The sequence below is a fragment of the Balaenoptera physalus genome, assembly GCF_965194825.1.
Source record: "Balaenoptera physalus genome assembly, chromosome: 3".
NCBI lineage: Eukaryota > Metazoa > Chordata > Mammalia > Artiodactyla > Balaenopteridae > Balaenoptera > Balaenoptera physalus.
In genome coordinates this window covers 4,042,741-4,061,365 of record NC_138890.1, presented here as the reverse complement: position 1 = coordinate 4,061,365, position 18,625 = coordinate 4,042,741, and the positions used below count along the sequence as shown (strand labels likewise).

At 57.7% G+C, this 18,625-nt stretch overlaps 1 protein-coding gene across 1 annotated transcript in view; it reads left to right on the top strand.

Moving 5' to 3' along the window:
* The window catches only part of PTPRS (protein tyrosine phosphatase receptor type S), a 121,642-nt gene that overhangs the window by 87,319 nt on the left and 15,698 nt on the right, over positions 1 to 18,625 (top strand). Inside the window, exons 7-17 of the mRNA XM_082456943.1 lie at positions 889 to 1,158; positions 2,648 to 3,229; positions 4,289 to 4,422; positions 4,682 to 4,826; positions 10,277 to 10,582; positions 11,946 to 12,139; positions 12,286 to 12,312; positions 14,428 to 14,545; positions 16,172 to 16,780; positions 17,232 to 17,329; positions 17,944 to 18,197. Of these exons, the coding sequence (XP_082313069.1) occupies positions 889 to 1,158; positions 2,648 to 3,229; positions 4,289 to 4,422; positions 4,682 to 4,826; positions 10,277 to 10,582; positions 11,946 to 12,139; positions 12,286 to 12,312; positions 14,428 to 14,545; positions 16,172 to 16,780; positions 17,232 to 17,329; positions 17,944 to 18,197 (2,737 nt within the window). The remainder of the gene's footprint in view (positions 1 to 888; positions 1,159 to 2,647; positions 3,230 to 4,288; positions 4,423 to 4,681; positions 4,827 to 10,276; positions 10,583 to 11,945; positions 12,140 to 12,285; positions 12,313 to 14,427; positions 14,546 to 16,171; positions 16,781 to 17,231; positions 17,330 to 17,943; positions 18,198 to 18,625) is intronic.

Below are 18,625 nucleotides of genomic sequence, written 5' to 3'. Positions count from 1 at the left end.
TTCCCTCGTCTGTTTCTCTCTCTCTCTGTCTCTCGGTCTCTGTCTCTCTCTCTCTTTCTCTCAACCAACCTATTTTGCATGCTGTTTGTGATTCTGAGAGCTGCATCTATCAATGGAAACTTGTCAGATCCGACAGAAGCTTTTAGAAGGGTTTCTATACCCAAAAAACCACAAAAATTTCATTAGAGTTTCTCATCTTTTCCTTGAGGGCCCCCCGGGGAAGTGGGCGGGGCCCCCGGGTCACCAGAGGGAGTGAGGATGGGGGGCTGACATCCTGGTCCCCTCTGCCTCTTGGTCCCAACTCTTCCCATGACCTCCCACGCCCCCCCCGCCCCGTCCAACCTTCCCAGAGCCCCCCCCCGACCCCTGCAGCCCGAATCTTCCGAAGCTCCCCAGTTGGGAGAGCGGGCAGAGGGGCTGCTCCCCGAAGCCATGTCTGTCAGCAAAAGATGAGAAACGGCTGATAAATTTTTGTGTTCCTAACTGTGCTGTGGACCAGCCACTCTGGTCTCTGAAACCCTGTTGCTATGGAATAATGCTTCATGTCTCTTTTATTATATATCGATATATCTCTCTCTATATTGTTTGTGAAGTACCTTCCTTTGAAGTTTTGGTTTCTTTGTGTTGGAATTTGGTTTTTTAATTTGTTTTTTTTTTTGTTATTTTCTTTCATTTGGAAGAAAAAATTTCAACTGGGGGGAAGGAAACGGCCCTGTTTATATTTAAATTGTTTTCCACTTTTTTTTTTCCTTTTTTCTTTCCTTCCTTCTTTCTTTCTTCCTGCTTTTCTTTCTTTTCTCCCCTGCATTCCGTCTCCCCATCCCCCCAACCCCCTGCATCTCCCTCCCCTCCCCCACCCCTACATCTCCCACCCACCCCATCCCCCAGTCCGCCGCGTGGCTCCACGGTTCTCCATCTTGCCCACGAGCCACGAGATCATGCCAGGTGGCAACGTGAACATCACCTGTGTGGCCGTGGGCTCACCCATGCCATACGTCAAGTGGATGCAGGGGGCCGAGGACCTGACGCCTGAGGATGACATGCCCGTGGGCCGGAACGTGCTGGAACTCACAGACGTCAAGGACTCTGCCAACTACACGTGCGTGGCCATGTCCAGCCTGGGCGTCATCGAGGCCGTGGCCCAGATCACAGTGAAATGTAAGCAGGGGCCATGGGGCATGGGGGAGGCAGGTCGGACCTCATGTGTAGGTGGGGGGTACGGGTGGAAAACCTCTGAGTTACTCTTCAGGATTCAGTCCTTCCTGGCTGTGAAGAGGACAGTCAACAAACACTTATTGGTGACAAATTATTCTGGGCCTGGCCCCAGGGAACGAGACTCAGTCTTGCTCTATTGGGCTCACGGTCCAAAGTGGGAGATGACACGTAGCCCGGCAGCTATGATGCAGACTGATTAGAGCAGTGATGGGGACTATGTAGCACCACTCAGACCCGCAGAATAAAGGTTCCAACTCCCAGGAAAGCTAGGTCAGGGAAAGACTAAAAGTTGAAAAGGGAAACAGGCTGTGCAAAACTCAGAGAGATAGAGCATTGGGGGGTGGGGAGGGATTACAGATTCTCCTGATGTCTCAAGTTTGTGGCGAGATTCAGAGGAGGGTGCCCCCAAATAATTTTTCTAGCTTTGTAACAGGGGCCAGCAGACTACAGCCCATGGGCTGAATCCGGCCCTCCACTTGTTTTTATATATAAAGCTTTATTGACACCTGCCCATTTGTTCACACCTGGCTTGTGGCAGCTTTGGGGCTACAGTGACAGAGCTGAGTAATTCTCAGCAAAGGCCATGTGGTCTGCAAAGCTGAAAAGATTTACCGTGTGGCCCTCTGCAGGTAAAGGTTGCCGAGCCCTGCCCTAGGGCCATAGAAAGTGTCAGCATCAGCTGGTGTGTTGGTCATTTTGCTGAGGGATTGAACTTCTTCTGGTGCATGCTTCCTGGGGCCTGTGTGATATGAGATCTTGGGACAAGTGGGAGAGAAAGTCACAATTTTATCCAGGTGCTGGGGACACACTGTAAACCAACCTCGGTCCCTGCTGGTGGGGACAACATACAAACCTGGTCATGACGTACCATCAGGCAGTGATAAGAACTGGGCAAGGGCACCTTTAGCCAGGGGGATGAGGGTGGCCTTAAGCCATCTGGCCATCTGAGCATTCCAGGGGCAGGGAACAGCAAGTGTGAAGTGTGAACAGACAGAAGGGCCCTGTGGCTGAGCAGAGTGAAGCAGAGTAAAGCACAGAGAAGAGCTGTAGCCCAGGGGCCGCCACTGTTTCCTTCAGAAGTGAATATGTTTCTTAAACAGCCAATTTTTTTTTAAGTAAAAATTTTCAACTTTACGGGCCATCTAGTCTCTGCTGTAGCCACTCAATTCTACCATCATAGCACAGAAGCAGCCAGCAGCGATACATAAGCATGGCTGTGGGCTGATAAAACTTTATTTACAAAAATAGGTGCCAGCCCTTGGTCTGTAGTTTGCCAACACCTGCTATAGATGGTGGGCTAGGGGTCGTTAGGCCCATGGTTGCCACCAAGGAAATGAAGGCTCAGAGAGGGCAGTTGTGTGACTAAAAGTCACACAGCCTTTGGGGTCTGCAGCCAGCGTGCCCGATGTGTGACCTTGCCTCCCACCCACAGCTCTCCCCAAAGCCCCCGGGACCCCTGTGGTGACAGAGAACACAGCCACCAGCATCACCATCACGTGGGACTCTGGCAACCCAGACCCCGTGTCCTACTACGTCATCGAATATAAGTCCAAGAGCCAGGACGGGCCATACCAGATCAAAGAGGACATCACCACGACGCGTTACAGCATCGGCGGCCTGAGCCCCAACTCGGAGTATGAGATCTGGGTGTCGGCTGTCAACTCCATCGGCCAGGGTCCGCCCAGCGAGTCGGTGGTCACCCGCACTGGCGAGCAGGCCCCTGCCAGCGCGCCCCGAAACGTGCAGGCCCGGATGCTCAGCGCCACCACCATGATCATTCAGTGGGAGGAACCCGTGGAACCCAACGGCCTGATCCGGGGCTACCGGGTCTACTACACCATGGAGCCCGAGCACCCCGTGGGCAACTGGCAGAAGCACAACGTGGACGACAGCCTGCTGACCACCGTGGGCAGCCTGCTGGAGGACGAGACGTACACCGTGCGCGTGCTGGCCTTCACCTCCGTAGGCGATGGGCCCCTCTCGGACCCCATCCAGGTCAAGACACAGCAGGGAGGTGAGATGCCTGCGGGAAGCACAGCTTCGTGGGGCGGTGGGGCAGCAGGTTTCGGGGCTGTCCCACCAGAGGGAAGGAGGCGGCCATGCGGTGATGTGTCTCCCAGCATGCAGCCGGCCCATCTTACCTGGAAGCTACCACGTGGTTTATCTGGCCTGCATGGTGCTTTAAAGTATTTTCACGCCAGCGTTGCAAAGCGGGAGGTTGTCCTAGAAAACCCAGATTTCTGGCTACCCTTGGAAAATCCGATTTGGCAAGCCCATAGGGCTACAATCGGTCGTCCGATGGCATCCAGATAGATGCCGCCGCCGGCTGCATCTGAGAAAAGGGGTGTGGTTTCCGTTCGCCTCCCTCTTCTCTGTTAACTGCCCCGGCTCCCATCCATCTCTGAGTTTGAGAACCCCTGTTCGCTGCTCTCACTGGAGGGATCCATGCCGCCCATTTTGAAATAACAGAAAGTGTGTTAACCCACAGTCTGTGAGCTGGTCTCTCACCTGCTGGGGTGAAGGACGTGGGATAGGGGTGTGGAGCATTTAGGTGCATGGGGCCCCAGCTCTCTGCAGGTTTCTGGGCTTTTTCTTATGGACTCAGGCTTTGGAACCTCAAATCCAGGAAGAGTCAGGCAGCTGTCCAAGCAAAGGGACAGGAGGTTTGGAACTCTGCTGCCGTAAATCAGATACAGGGTGGAGATCCACATTCCAAATTATGGTCCCCACCAGTTTTCTGTTTAACTGGGGGAATGGGGAGGATGCTGGGGTGCGTTGAAAACGGGATTTTTAAAAATGTTTTCCCGCTGGCAGCAGAGAGGATGGGGGGATTGGGGTGGGCAGCTGACAACGAGGGGCAGTAGGGCGTCCCTGGGAAAATAAGAGAAATAAGAACAGCGGAGAACACTCCAGAAGCATCCAGAGCCTAACAAGCCCTTCCTTTTAGGGTGGTGCTGAGCTTCACGGGGCCCTTTTTGGGAGAATGGGAACCTGGTGGGTTGGATACCCTATGCGGGCCCATGCCTCCCAGGCCTCCCCCCAATGCCAGTCCTCTTCGCCCCCTCCCCCGCAGTGCCTGGCCAGCCCATGAACTTCCGGGCCGAAGCCAAGTCGGAGACGAGCATCGGGCTCTCGTGGAGCCCCCCGCGGCAGGAAAGCATCATCAAATATGAGCTCCTGTTCCGGGAAGGCGACCACGGCAGAGAGGTGCGTGGGGTGGTTGGCGGGGGGAGGCGGGCTGGCGCTCGCCCCCGGCTCCCGCTCTGGGCGACTCTCTTGTCTCCCCGAGCCTGTGCCGGAATGTCTCTCTTCCCCCCTTCTCTTTGCCCCTGTCCGTTGCTAATTTTTCCACCTCTCACTCTTTTCTCCTTCTCCATTTCCATCACTCTGTGAGGTCTGTGTCTGTATCTCTCTGGTTTCTCTCTGTCTCTCTCCATCTCCGTCTCTCTCCCCACCCCGCCCCCAGGTCGGGAGGACCTTCGACCCGGCCACGGCCTTCGTGGTAGACGATCTCAAGCCCAACACCGAATATGCCTTCCGCCTGGCAGCGCGCTCCCCGCAAGGCCTGGGCGCCTTCACCTCGGTGGTGCGGCAGCGCACGCTGCAGTCCAGTAGGTGTCTCGCGGACCCCGCCCTGACCTGCGGGGGTGGGGACCTGGCCGGCGCCTGCGCACTGACCCGGGCGGGGCCTGCGCAAGGGTGGGGGGCGCCTCCGCCCGTCCCGCTTCGCTCCTCCGCCTCGGGCGCGCTTGCATCCACGCTGCGCCTCGGTTCCCCCACCAGTGCAGTGAGGGGCTCACCCGTGGGCCCCGCAGGCTCCAATTTCTCCATCTCCCTGGGGTACAGCCGTGGCCGGTTTCGCTGATGGCACCTCCTCTCTCCTCTGCTTCTCCCGGATTTGGGGTTAGTGAAATGGCCACGTTGCGCCCATCTCACAGGTGTTTGGAGGGGTCTGTGACGCCGTCACAGCTCACACCCCATCCTTCCGAGAGAGCAGAGGATGCAGAGACGATCCTACCTCCCCAGATGGCCCTTCTTGCCCCCAAGACTGGGTCCCCATTGCCAGGGGCTCGGGGGCCTGGGGGAGTCAGAGCTGATGCCAGGTTCTGGGGGGAGCGCAGGACCCCCAAAACATAGGGCCCTCGAATTCCTGGAGTTCTTCGCTGTGCCCGCCTGGCCTCCCTGTCACAGAAAGTCACCTTTTGGCCAGAACACTGCAGCGGGCTCTGGGCCACACCGTGGCCCCCGCCGCGCCCTCCCTGCCTGCTCTGAGCTCAGGGCCTAGGCAGGCCCCTCCGACCGCCGCCTCCCTGCCTCCCCCTCCTCTCTCTGCTCCCTCTCCTCTGCTCAGTCTGGCCCAAGTGGCCCCCGCCGTGACCCCCCCTCCTTTCTTCTTCTCCCCTCCCCCTGCTCAGTCAGTCACCGGGTAGCCACCCCAGGCCTTGTTCCGGAAGCTGCCTCAGTGTTCAAACCTTCAAGCCCCCGCCTCCCCCGCCCCCGGGCGTGCGCACACAGGGCGTCACGGGTCAGTCCTGAGTGACAGCAACTTGGGCCGGGGTGTCTGAGCCGCTGGGATCAGGGGACTTGGAGACACAGCACCCCACCGTCACCCCCCGGCCCCCTCCCCTCCTCCCCGCCCCACCGGGGCTCAGCCGAGCGCTCCGCAACTCACAGGAATGTTTGTGCGTGAGGCGATCAGTGAGGGTGTCCTGTGGCTTGGGTGGCCACGTGAGAGACCGGCACAGGTGCCGCGAAGGTGAGTACGCGCTGGTCTCTAGCGGGTTCACAAAAACGGCCCACCCTGCGTGCCCCCTAGCCTGTGCCCCGTGTGCCCCAGCAGCTCTGGGCTGTGCAGACCGTCCAGAGCCCAAATTCAGTCCCCTAAACTCTCCACCCCGCTGCCGAGAGGCACACCTGCCCAGGAACGTGGCATCCGGAACCACGCCCCCCCACACACACACACACACCCCGCCCCGTGTGCGCCTCCACACTGCCCCGCACCCTCCCGACAAGTCACGCAGGTTGGGCCGGATTGTGAAGGAGGCGGCCTCCAAGGTCCCAAGGTCGTCGAGAAAGCGGCTTTGGCCCAGCCACGCGAACCTCCGAACCTCCGGGGCGGCCCAGGACAGGGAGTGGGGGAGAAGGGACTCCCCACTTCGCACCCGAAGACGGGTGGGGCCCGAGAGATCTGGCAGCCGAGACGCAGGGCCAGGCGTATCCCCCCCGGGGAGTGCGGGCTTCTTAGGCTGAACTCAAGGGTAGGTGGAGGCCAGACCACTCAGCCGTGGGTCTCCCCAGACACCGTCCCACCTTCCTGCCTCGTCGGCGCCAGCCCGGAACTGCAGCGTGCCCACACTGGGGCCGGAGCAGGGCTGCGCGCCCGCTCGCGGCCAGAGACCCACCCAGAGCTCGGTCTGGCCTTGTAGCTCAGCACTCCGCCATTCCCTCCCTCGTAAGAAAGTCTTTTAAGTTAGCAGTTGAAGAGTGGAAGGTAGGTAACCAGACTGGGAGTTTTCTGGAAGGCGTCTTTCTTTCTTTTATTATGGTTTTTCTCATCATCATCACCATCATCGTTGTTTCTTCTTTTATTATGGTTTTGGTTTTATTTTTCCTTCCCCTTTCTTAGCGAATCCATTCCTTCTGGCACATTCCTCGGTTGGTTTTTCCACTCCTGCTTGATTCCCCCTGGGCACTTTTGGTTGGGGTGGCTGGTCAAGAAATGGGGGAGGGGACCCCCAAGTGTCTATTTCCGGAGGAGGGAACCCCAGTGTTTCAATTTAAGTGAGGCCAGAGAGTCATTCTGGTTGCAGTAAGCCATTGGAGTGGCCTCTGGGGTCTCTGGTAGCCTGATGTCTTTGAGGATGGGGACCTCTGATTCATCTCTGGGTCCCAGACCCTAGCATGGGGTGTGCACATAGTAAGTGGTCTGTAAACACATGCAGTGAAGAAGTGCGGCTAGCATGATGGTGAGGGTTCTCTATGCCTTGACCTCAAGCAAGGCCAGTGACCTCTCTGAGCCTCCCTCCAGACGAGGCGGCCTCTAGGGTCATGGGCATTTGAGGGGGTGTGGCTCCAGCCATCCTCAGCTGGCCTGAGCTGATAAAGGCACAGGCTGAGGTCTGAATTCCCAGCCTCAACCAGGACAGCCCATGGACAGCAGCTGAGCCTGGCTTCAAGGCCTGGCTCGCGCCGCGTGCCCTGGGGCAAGCCACTTGCCTTTTCTGGGCCTCAGTTTCCTCACCTGTAACATGGGAGGTGAGCACCCAGAACGGGTGGGACCTGGCACCCAGTAGGTGTACAACCAATGATAAAAGAATGCCAGGCAAACCAGGTGGGCTTTGAAACCCATTTCCCCACCTGGAACATGGGGTGGCGGTGGAGGGGCGCTAGTTCCAGCCACGTAAGGGGGTCATGAGAATTAAATGAGGCACAATCAGTGGGCCGTAATTTGAGTCTGCAGAGGGCCTAGGCTGCTGGGCGTGCAGAAGATGCACAGAACATGAGGATTATCTACCGTAATGCTCTTAACACAGGGCCTGGCCCATAGTAGGTGCTCGGCACATGGAGACTATTACTGCTATTCCATAAAGCCCTTAACGCACACAGTTCATGCTTAATATATGGGGAGTATCACTGTTGTTTAACAAAGTCCTTAGCATGCTGCCTGGCACACAGTAGGTGCTCCATAAATGGCAGCTGCCATTTTCAGTCTAAATACGGATCGGCAGGGTGCTGGGCACAGAGTTGGCAGTCCATGAATGGAAGCTACTAGTAGCTTGTAACAAGCTCAGCCTGGTGTCAGGTACACAGTAGGTCCCCGAAACATGGGGGCTACAATGATTGCTCTGCAAAAACCCTTGGCACAGTGCCTGGCATCCAGTAAGCGCTCAATAAGTGGCACTTTAAAGAGGTTGGCCTGGTGCTAAGCACATAGTAGGTGCTCAGATGGGAGCCACTCTCAGTCTGGAAGGGCCTAGCATGGTTTCGTTTTTGCTCCAAACGTGAAACTGTTGTCTGCAAGGTTCTTGGAACTGTGTGTGTAAATAGTAGGTACTCAATAAGTAAGAACTATTACTATTTTTGTATAAGGTCATTAGCACAGTGCTTGACACATAGTAGACGCTTCAAACATAGGGACTATTACTGTTATCCAGTAATAACAGGGCCTGACACACAGTAGGCCCTGTTAAGAAATGAGAACTACTAATGTTCTACATAGTCCTTAGTATAGTACCTAGCATGTTGTAGGTACCTGATATGTGGGCACTGTTTTTCTGTTTCAGTAAAGACCTTAGCACAGTGCCTGGCATGCAGTAGGCGCCGCGTAAATGGCAACGGCTGCTTTTATCTTCAGAGGGCTGTTGCAGTGACCAGCCCATAGTAGGTGTTCAATAAATGAGATGTACTATTGATCTGCAGTGGGCTTAGGTTGGCATCAGGTGAACAGTAGGGGCTCAAAACAGAAGAACTATGAGCTACTAAAACTTTGGCACACAGTAGGTGCTAACTGTGGGCTGTGTTATCTATAAAGCCCTGACCCAGTGCCATCACAGTAGGTGCCCAATACACAAGGGCTTTTTATTATTACTCTGTATAGCCCTTGGCATGCTAACTGGCACACAGTAGGTGCTCAAGACTCAGACATTGTTTTCTTTGCAAGTGAGGCCAAGAAGTAACCACAGGGTTGCCCTCTGGGGTCCCTGGCTATACAGGTGTTCAGTAAATAGATGCTCTTACTGTTAACCTGTGAAGCTTTTAGAGACACGCCTAGCACATAGTAGGTGCCCAATAAATGGGGCTTTTACTGCTATTCCCCTGATACACAGTAGGTATTCAGTAAATTAGTGTTTACAGTTATTCCATCCCTGGTGCTGTGCCTGGCACATAGTAGGTGCCCAGTAAATGGAGCTTTTGCTATTCGTCTGGCACAATGCTTGGCACACAGTAGGTGTGCAATAAATATTTCACTGTTATTCTGTGAAGCCCTTGGCATGGTGCTTGGCACATAGTAGGGTTCAATAAGTAGATTTCTCACCTGCCATTCTGTGCAGCTTTTGGCACCATGCCTGGCACATAGTAGTTACTGAATTAATGGGGCTTTTATTGCTTTTGCATTTGGCCTAGTGGCTGGCACATAGTAGGTGCCCAGTAAATGGAGCTTTTGCTATTCCTCTGGCACAGTGCCTAGCACACGGTAAATGTTCTATAAATAAGTACATTTACTGTCATTCTGCTCCTGTGCTGTGCCTGGTGCACAGTAGGTGTTCACTAAATAAGTACACTTACTGTTATTCTGTGAAGCCCTTGGCATGGTGCCTGGCACACAGTAGGTGCCCAATAAATGAGGCTTTTATTGCTATTCTTCTGGCACAGTGCCTAGCACACAGTAGGTGTTCAGTAGATAAGTACATTTATTGTCATTGTATTCCTGGTGCTATACCTGGCACACAGTAGGTGTTCAATAAATAAGTACATTTACTATTGTTTTGGCACCGTGCCTGGCACATAATAGGTGCCCAGTGAATGGGGCTTTTACTGCTGTTTCACTTGGCATGGTGCCTGGTACATAGTAGGTGCCCAGTATAGGGGACTTTTATTGCTATTTCATTTATCACCATGCCTGGCACATAGTAGGTGCCAGTAAGTGGGGCTTTTACTGCTGTGCCACTTGGCATGGTGCCTGGCACATAGTAGGTGCCCAGTGAATGGGGCTTTTACTGCTGTTCCACTTGGCACAGTGCACAGCACACGTGCATATGCTCCTTGGGGACTGTGGCTACCCTCTCCCTAAGACCTACTGTGTGCCAAGTGCAGCCCCATGTGGTAAGTGCAGCGTTCTTGGCCAGCCCTCTCTGCCCCCATCCCCGCCTGCCCACCCACCCGCCCATCTCACCTTTGGTTGACACCCGCTTCTTTTGGGTTCGACTTCTCTTTGGTTTGGTTCTGTTTTGTTTGTTATCATCTTCTTTTTTATTTTCTCTTTCCCATCTTTTGTTTCCCCACCCCCTCCCTGCCCATCCCGCCTCCCTTCCCCACCCCCACGTTCTCCCCCCCCCAATAGAACCGTCAGCCCCCCCTCAAGACGTTAAATGTGTCAGCACGCGCTCCACGGCCATTTTGGTAAGTTGGCGCCCGCCGCCGCCGGACACGCACAACGGGGCCCTGGTGAGCTATAGCGTCCGCTACCGACCGCTGGGCTCAGAGGACCCGCAACCCAAGGAGGTGAACGGCATCCCCCCGACCACCACCCAGATCCTGCTGGAGGCCTTGGACAAGTGGACGGAGTACCGCATCACGGCCATCGCTCACACAGAGGTGGGACCAGGGCCCGAGAGCTCGCCCGTGGTCATCCGCACCGACGAGGACGGTAAGCATCGGCCCCGGCCTGGGACCCCCGGGACCCCCAGGCCCCAGCCCGGCCCCTGCCTTGGAGCCTTCTGTCCCTGGAAAACTGGGCTGGCTGGTGGTCAGAAGGTATTGGGTTGGCCAAAAAGTTCTTTCGGGTTTTTCAGTAAGATCTTATGGGAAAAAACCGAATGAACTTTTTAGCCAACCATAGAAGCCACAGTCAGGAGAGGGAGACAAGCGGCCATCAGCCTCCCCAAGCCAACCCGGGCTCCTTGATCTTGGAATTCTCTGTTCTGGACCTTCCGGGCTACATTTTCTCTCTGAGCCTTGGGCCTGGAACATTAAGCGGGGAGCCCTGTATTTTGGTCCGGTGGTGGAAGCCATGGAAACGGAGTGTAGGAAACAGCAAGCAGCACTTGCAACAAAAATTATGGTCCCTGACCCCAGAAACCTGGTTTTTTAGACTCTAGGGATAACCTGAGATTTGGAGCTACTTGGGTCTGAGCCATCCTACCTAGAAAGTAGGTAGATTGCGTGCTGATGATGGTTAACCGCCAGCTCTCTGGGGCATAGAGACTGATTTGTAGCACTGGCCGATTTCTGTGGTGTAAATATTCCCACCGTAGCCGAGCTAGAATGTTCTAAGACGCTAGTCACACAGCAGAAGCTGAGGGCATGAAGGGAAATGAAGCAGGCAGCTTCCCCAATAAAATTGCAGGAAACCTGGACCAGCTGTTTTCTGAGCCATTGGCCTGGAAGTTTCGGTTGGCAGCCCCAACATTTTGTCCTAACCATGGGGAAGAAATGAAGCGGTTCTTCACGCCAGGCCTTGGGGTGGGGGCGGGGTGGGTGGCGAAGGCTCTGAGCTTGGGGGCTGGCTGAGAAAGCGCTCCAGTGCGGAGTGGGCAGGCTGCACCCTGGAGTGTGTGGGAGCGTGCAGCTGGACTGCCCGGGTTCCCATCCCGGCTTTGCCTCTTGATAACCCTGTGGTCCTGGGATCAACTCTCTGTGCCTCGGTTTCCCCATCTGTAAAGGGAGCATAAGAACCCCTGTCTAGAAGGGATGCTCTGAGTTTGGAAGCAGTGTGGGTAAACCTTAGAGTGGGGCATGCACGGCCCACTCATGTCTTGTGGCCCTGGGCAGGTGACCTAGGCTCTGGGGGACCTCAGTTGCCCGTCTGTAAATGGGGTGCACCATCAGGGCCCCCTCCCCGGGCTGTGGGAAGCGTGAAGGAGGTATTCCCTCCGGGCCAGCGGTGAGCGCTCAGAGCGCCGGGTTAACCGGCAGTCACTCGGCACCTTGGCATCGGTCAGTGGCGCTGCCCGGGGCAGGGCTGGGCACCCCAGTAACGGCCCCGCCCGCCCCTCCCCCCAACCCGCCAGTGCCCAGCGCGCCGCCGCGGAAGGTGGAGGCGGAGGCGCTCAACGCCACGGCTATTCGCGTGCTGTGGCGCTCACCCGCGCCCGGCCGGCAGCACGGCCAGATCCGCGGCTACCAGGTCCACTACGTGCGCATGGAGGGCGCTGAGGCCCGAGGGCCGCCGCGCATCAAGGACGTCATGCTGGCCGATGCCCAGGTGGGCGGGGCTCCGGGGCGGGGCCTGGGGTGGGGCGGGGCCCGGGCCCCCTGCGCTCCCGCCCTCTCGCTGCTTCTCTGTGTTTCTCTCTCTGGCTGCTCCGCTCACCTCCTCCTCTCTCCCCTGCCGCCTCCTCCCGCGCTCAGTGGGAGACGGACGACACGGCCGAATATGTAAGTAGTGCCCCCCTGCCACCCCGCGCCGCTGCCATGCTCTTCCCGCGGGCGGGCCGTGCAGTGTTGTGACCCCATCCCCCGCACGCCCCTTGTAAAAGGGTCTCCTCCCCTGGGCCCCCGATGCACACCTAGTTACCTGTTGGAGCTAGCTGGCAGCCTCGGTTTTGCATCAGGCACATGGGCTTCTGCTGGGGACCGCAGAGGTATCCATTCTTAGCTGAATGGCCCCTGGAGTCCACTGGCCTCCTGCCTCCCAACTTTCCTCCTCCAGCCTAGCTCCCGGCCTGGGTCTTCTCCACCACACCTTTGCTCCAGCTGTTGGACAGCGTTAACCAACCTCCTCCAGCCCACAGCCTCCCCTGTTGCACCTAGGCCTGGCAGATCCAAACTGAGTCACTTTCCAGCCTAGCCTGACCCTTTTGTCACCTGACTCAGCCCTACCTGACCTCAAAGTTTCTCTCTTAGGCCAAAGTGTCCCCTTCATTCTGGCCCTGGCGTGATGAGAGGGGTCAGTGGGCCCCAAGTGGGAAAGGAGGCCTGCAGGAGGCCCTGAACCAGAGTCAGGATTGCTGTGTGACTCTCGGCAAGTCGCTGCATCTCTCTGGGCTGTCTTTCTGCCCCTAAGATAGGGGCCACAGGCTCTTCTGACAGCCCGAAGCCTGATGTTAAATTGACACGGCCCCACCCACTCCAGTAGCTCTGCTTCTCCCCCGCCCCGCCCCACCCCAGTCTGGGGGGAGGTTCCCACATGGCTCCAGCTCAGACCCTCCAACCCACCAAGACCCCAGGAAGGACTGAATGTGAGGCTCAGGGGCAGGAGACCCTCTGTTCGTGCATCCTGCCCCCCCCCCTCCTCATGCTCCTGACCTGGGGCCACCCCGGAGCTCCCAGGCATGCCGGACATGTTTGTGGGGTGCATGTATGGGAAACGTGGACACGCGTGTGACTGCGTGAGGGTCAGGGTGCACTGTCATTCACTGAATGGGCAGTGATTTACTGAGCACCTGCCGATCCTGTGCTAGGTGCCGTGGATGCGGCGGTGACCAAGACACGCCTGAGCCCGTTTTCCTGGGGGTCACGGTTCAGGGGAGAGGGAATGTTACTTGGAACAAGACACAAATACGTGTCTAGTTACAGCTCTGGTGGGGACGGGGCATAGATAGTGGTGTAAACGCTTGAACAGCCAGCTATCGGGTGGGCGCAGTCCTGACTGGTAGCATTTGCCCTTTTCCATGGTGTAAATACTCCCACCGTGTCGATTTCAAGCTACCTACCAGATTTGTGGTAGCTCGTCATTGTATAGTATTTGTATCACACAGATATGAGACAGAATAGAATAATGTCGAGGACATAGATAATAGTAAATGTGATAAAATAATGACGGAGGAGTGGGTTTTGAGTACTTATTACCTTTGTTTTTACTATTTATTTGATCGTACGTTTATATAATTTCATTTATAATAACGGCTGTTTAATAAGTGGCTTGCAAATTTTCTGAAAATTCGACTGTTGGCTTTCAAGAGCTGGTATAAGGAATCTCCAGCACACCAATGGATGTAGTGGAGACAGGGTTCGGGTGCAGGGGACACAGTCAGTGCAAAGGCCCTGGGGCAGGACCATGTCTGGTTGGAGGAGGGATAGCAAGGCAGTCCCGTGTGGCTGGAGCAGAGTGAGGGAGGGAGGAGGTGAGGGCAGAGAGGGGACAGGGGCAGGTCGTGCAGGGCCTTGTGGGCGGCAGAGGACTTGGGGTGGTGCGAAGGACTTGGGCTTTTGCCCCCAGGGAGACCAGAGCCCTGGAGACCTGACTCAGCTGCTCACAGGCACCCTCTGGGGGCCACTGCAGGGAGGACAGAACGGGGGTGGGGCAAGAGTGGTAGCTGGGGACCAGAGGGGCGGGGACTGCACTGGGCCAGGCGGTCCATGACAGATGTCAGGCCACCTGTGCCCATCTCAGCATGGACGTGCTACGTGTCGGGGTCTGTGCATGAGCTCGGGTGCACGTCTCTGCCCGCAGATTGGGCCCCGTGTCTGCCTTGCTTGTCCCTAGCATGGGGAGGAGGGTGGGCAGCCCTGGTTGTGTCACTGATTCCCCGCCCCTGCCCCTGCCCGCAGGAGATGATCATCACAAACCTGCAGCCTGAGACCGCCTATTCCATCACGGTAGCCGCCTACACCATGAAAGGAGATGGCGCTCGCAGTAAACCCAAGGTGGTAGTGACCAAGGGAGCAGGTGCGAGACCCTCTATGGCCCCTTTGCCCTCAGAGCATCCCTGCGGAGTTCTTGAGCCCATGTTGGTGGGGAGGATGCGCCAAGCGGGAGGAACAGGGAGAGCAAAGGTGTGGGGCTGCTCCAGAGGATATTAAGGCCCAGTGTGGTCCAGCCCCGCTCAGCTCTAGCCAGATGGAAACCTTTAACAGCCAACTCTTAACTCCTCACCCTCTGCCTCCTGTTCCCCCTGCCTGGATACCCTTCTCCGGGCTGGCTGTCTCCTCTGCATCCTCTGGGTCTTTGGTTAGTCAGCACCTCCTCAGGAAGCCTTCCCCACTCACCCCCGTGCCACGGTCTTGGTCAGGCCGCCTCTCTGCACCTCTCCTGCCCCCAGCACCCCGTGCCTCCCCCATCCCAGCTCTGATCGCCCCAGGCGGGTTGTCATTTCAGGGTGGTGTGCCCGTCTCCCCTGCTGCACCCTGAAGCCTCCTCTCCTGGCAGCCCTGCCTCAGTTTCCCCCTCGGGCCCCTCCCATCAGTCCCAAGAGGCTGGTTTTTCACCAGCCAGACATAGCTGAGTGAGGAGAGAGAGACAGCCGTGAAAATGTAACGGGGGAGGGTATTCTAGGCAGAGAGCAGAGCCCGGGCAAAGGCTCAGAGGAGGGAACAAGCTTGGTGTGTTCGAGGAACAAAGGCCCCCGTGGCCTCCACCCCACTTCCTGCACCCTCCATGCCTCACTGCTGACCACAGAGCCTGATGTTCAAGGCCTCCCAGCTGGACACAGCACCCCTCCACACTGCTGCCAGCCCATGCCCCTACCGTTCCCTTCGTCTGCCTAGTCTCTGTGTCGTCCAGCGCCCATGTCACCTCTTCCAGGAAGCTTCCTGTGATCTGCCGTCCTCTCTCAGGGACGTTACATTAGAGCCATGCTTGCTGAGCGGAACCTGCTGCATACACTGTGACTGTTCACACCACCATCCATTAAAGGTCCTGATAAGTCCTGCAGTGGAGAGGCCTGGTTTCATGTGTAGAGCTTCAGCACTGCAGGGCTTCTCAGGGCCTTGACACATTGATCACTACCCAGACTGTGAGAACCATGGGGGCAGGGACAGGGTTTTGGACACTCCTCCGTTCCATGGATATTAATCAGGTGCCGGCAGGAGGCAAGGGGTGAATAAATGAGGCAAGAGCTGAGTGACTTACTAACAGAAGAAGGAGAAACATAGATGCGGGCCTGCTGTGACATCTGTTAATGTTTTCCTTTATCGGGTCCTCTGAGTCCTCTGCTTCCTCGCTGTTCCTTGCACTCACCCAGCACAGTCTCACCTCAGGACCTTTGCACTGGCTGTTCCCTCTGCCTGAATCACTTTTCCCCCCAGACCTCCCTGTGGCTCCCTCCCTCACCTCCTTCGAGTCTTTGCTTCTGAGCGAGGCCTTCCCAAGACCGCTTTTAAAAATTGCAACCCCTTGGGAATTCTCTGGCGGTCCAGTGGTTAGGACTCCACGCTTTCACTGCAGAGGGCCTGGGTTCAATCCCTGGTCAGGGAGCTAAGATCCCACAAGCTGCACGGTGTGGCCAAAAAAAAAAAAAAAGGCAATCTCACCCTGTGCTCCCAGGCTGACCCCGGCCCTGTATCCCCCCCACAGTGCTGGGCCGCCCCACCCTGTCGGTGCAGCAGACCACCGAGGGCAGCCTGCTGGCACGCTGGGAGCCCCCAGCCGGCACCGCCGAGGACCAGGTGCTGGGCTATCGCTTGCAGTTCGGCCGCGAGGACTCGTCGCCCCTGGCCACACTGGAGTTCCCGCCCACCGAGGACCACTACACTGCGTCGGGCGTGCACAAGGGCGCCACGTACGTGTTCCGGCTGGCGGCCCGGAGCCGAGGCGGCCTGGGCGAGGAGGTGGCCGAGGTCCTGAGCATCCCCGAGGATACGCCCCACGGCCACCCACAGATCCTCGAGGCGGCCGGCAACGCCTCCGCCGGCACAGTCCTGCTCCGCTGGCTGCCGCCAGTGCCCGCCGAGCGCAACGGGGCCATTGTCAAGTATACGGTGGCCGTGCGGGAGGCCGGCGCCCTGGGCCCCGCCCGAGAGACCGAGCTGCCCGCGGCAGCCGAGCCGGGCGCCGAGAACGTGCTCACGCTGCAGGGCCTCAAGCCCGACACGGCCTATGACCTCCAAGTGCGGGCCCACACGCGCCGCGGCCCCGGCCCTTACAGCCCCCCCGTCCGCTACCGGACGTTCCTGCGGGACCAAGGTAGGCGCGCGGTGATCCCCGCACCAGAGCCGGACCGGGCCTCGCGCCCACCCCCACCCCAGCCCCCTCCCTCTCCCCCACCCAGGTAAGTGGTCACTTTTCTGCTTCCTCGTGGACGCTCAAGGCGAGTCCGGACCCCGAGGCTCCGGCGTTGGCAAAGGTGGGACACGCCTAGGTGGCACGGCCGCCCCCCTACACCGCCCCCAGCCCACCCCGTCCCCCCCAACCCCCCTCCACCTCCGCCTTCTCTCTGCAGCTGCGCCGTCTCCCGCGGCAGGGACTTGGAACAGGCAGGGCCGGGCCAGGGCCAGGCAGTAAGGCCACGGGCACAGCGGACGACAGGGAGCGCCTGGGCCGCCCCCAACACAACCCCGTCCCCCCGCTCCCCCCGCCCCCCAGCACTCACGGGACCTCTCCTTTGCTCTTTCCCGCCTGCCGCTGCCTGGCACAGTCTCGCCCAAGAACTTCAAGGTGAAGATGATCATGAAGACGGCAGTCTTGCTCAGCTGGGAGTTCCCCGACAACTACCACTCACCCACGCCCTACAAGGTGCAGCCTCCCGACAAGTTGGGGGGTGGGGCTTGGCCGGGGTTGGGGCCTGGTCTGGAGTCGGGGTTGAGTCCAGGGCTGGGGGTCAGCTGGACTCGCTGCCGGGTAGGCTTGAGGCTCAGTCTAGGGTTGGGGCTTAGTCTGATGTCAAGACTTATTAGTCTGGGATCAAGGCTCAGTCAGAATTGGGGCCTAGCCTGGGATCAGTCCCAGGGGTTGAAGTTCATTCTGGGTTTGGGACTCAGTAGGGGATTAGGGCTCAGTCAGAGCTGGGGCTTAGCCTGGGATCGGGGCTCAGCTAGGATTCAGGCTCAGTGTCTCAGTCTAGGCTCAAGCCTCAGTCTGGAATTAGGGCTGTTTAAGGATTGGGACTTAGAGCCGGGACTTGGCTGCGATTATAGCTCATCCTGGGTTCGGGGCTCAGTCTGGGGTTGGGGCTGAGTTTGGGGTCAAGACTTAGTCTGGGATCAAGGCTCTGTTAGAATTGGGGCTCAGCTGGGATTGAGGCTCAGTCTGGGGTCACAGTTGGCAGGGTCAGGGCTAAGTCTGGGATCCAGGCTCGGTCAGGACCAGGGGCTCAACCCAGAGCCCTGCTGAGCTGGCCCGGCCCACAGATCCAGTACAATGGGCTCACGCTGGACGTGGACGGCCGCACCACCAAGAAGCTCATCACGCACCTCAAGCCCAACACCTTTTACAACTTCGTGCTGACCAACCGCGGCAGCAGCCTGGGTGGCCTCCAGCAGACAGTCACTGCCTGGACCGCCTTCAACCTGCTCAGCTCTAAGCCCAGCGTGACCCCCAAGCCCGACTCCGATGGCTACATCGTGGTGTATCTGCCCGACGGCCAGAGCCCTGTGCCCGTCCAGTAAGCTCAACTCGCCCCCCTCAGGGATTTTGCGCACCTCCACCAACCAGCTCTGTGACTGGGGCCAGCCGCTTGACCTCTCTGTGCCTCAGTTTCCTCACCTGTCTGTAAAACAGAGATCGCATCAGCCCCACCCCGTGTGGTTCCCCTGACGGTCCAGTGCTTCTCGTAGATGTTGTTGCTAAATGTGGCCTCGTGTCTGCTCTTTGAGCATTCCCTGACGCCCCCGTATGCCTGACCTTCTACTGGTTCTAGGTTCCTAGACTGGTGGGGAGGCAGAGCTGGACACAGACACCCTCAGTCCCATGGTGTGGCAGTGAGAGGCACCAGGGCTGAGAGTCCCCAGTAAGGAGAGGATGACTCTGGGAAGCAGGGAAAAATCGAGGATTACAAGACTGTGTGGGCATGGAAGCTGGGGTTTTGAAGGA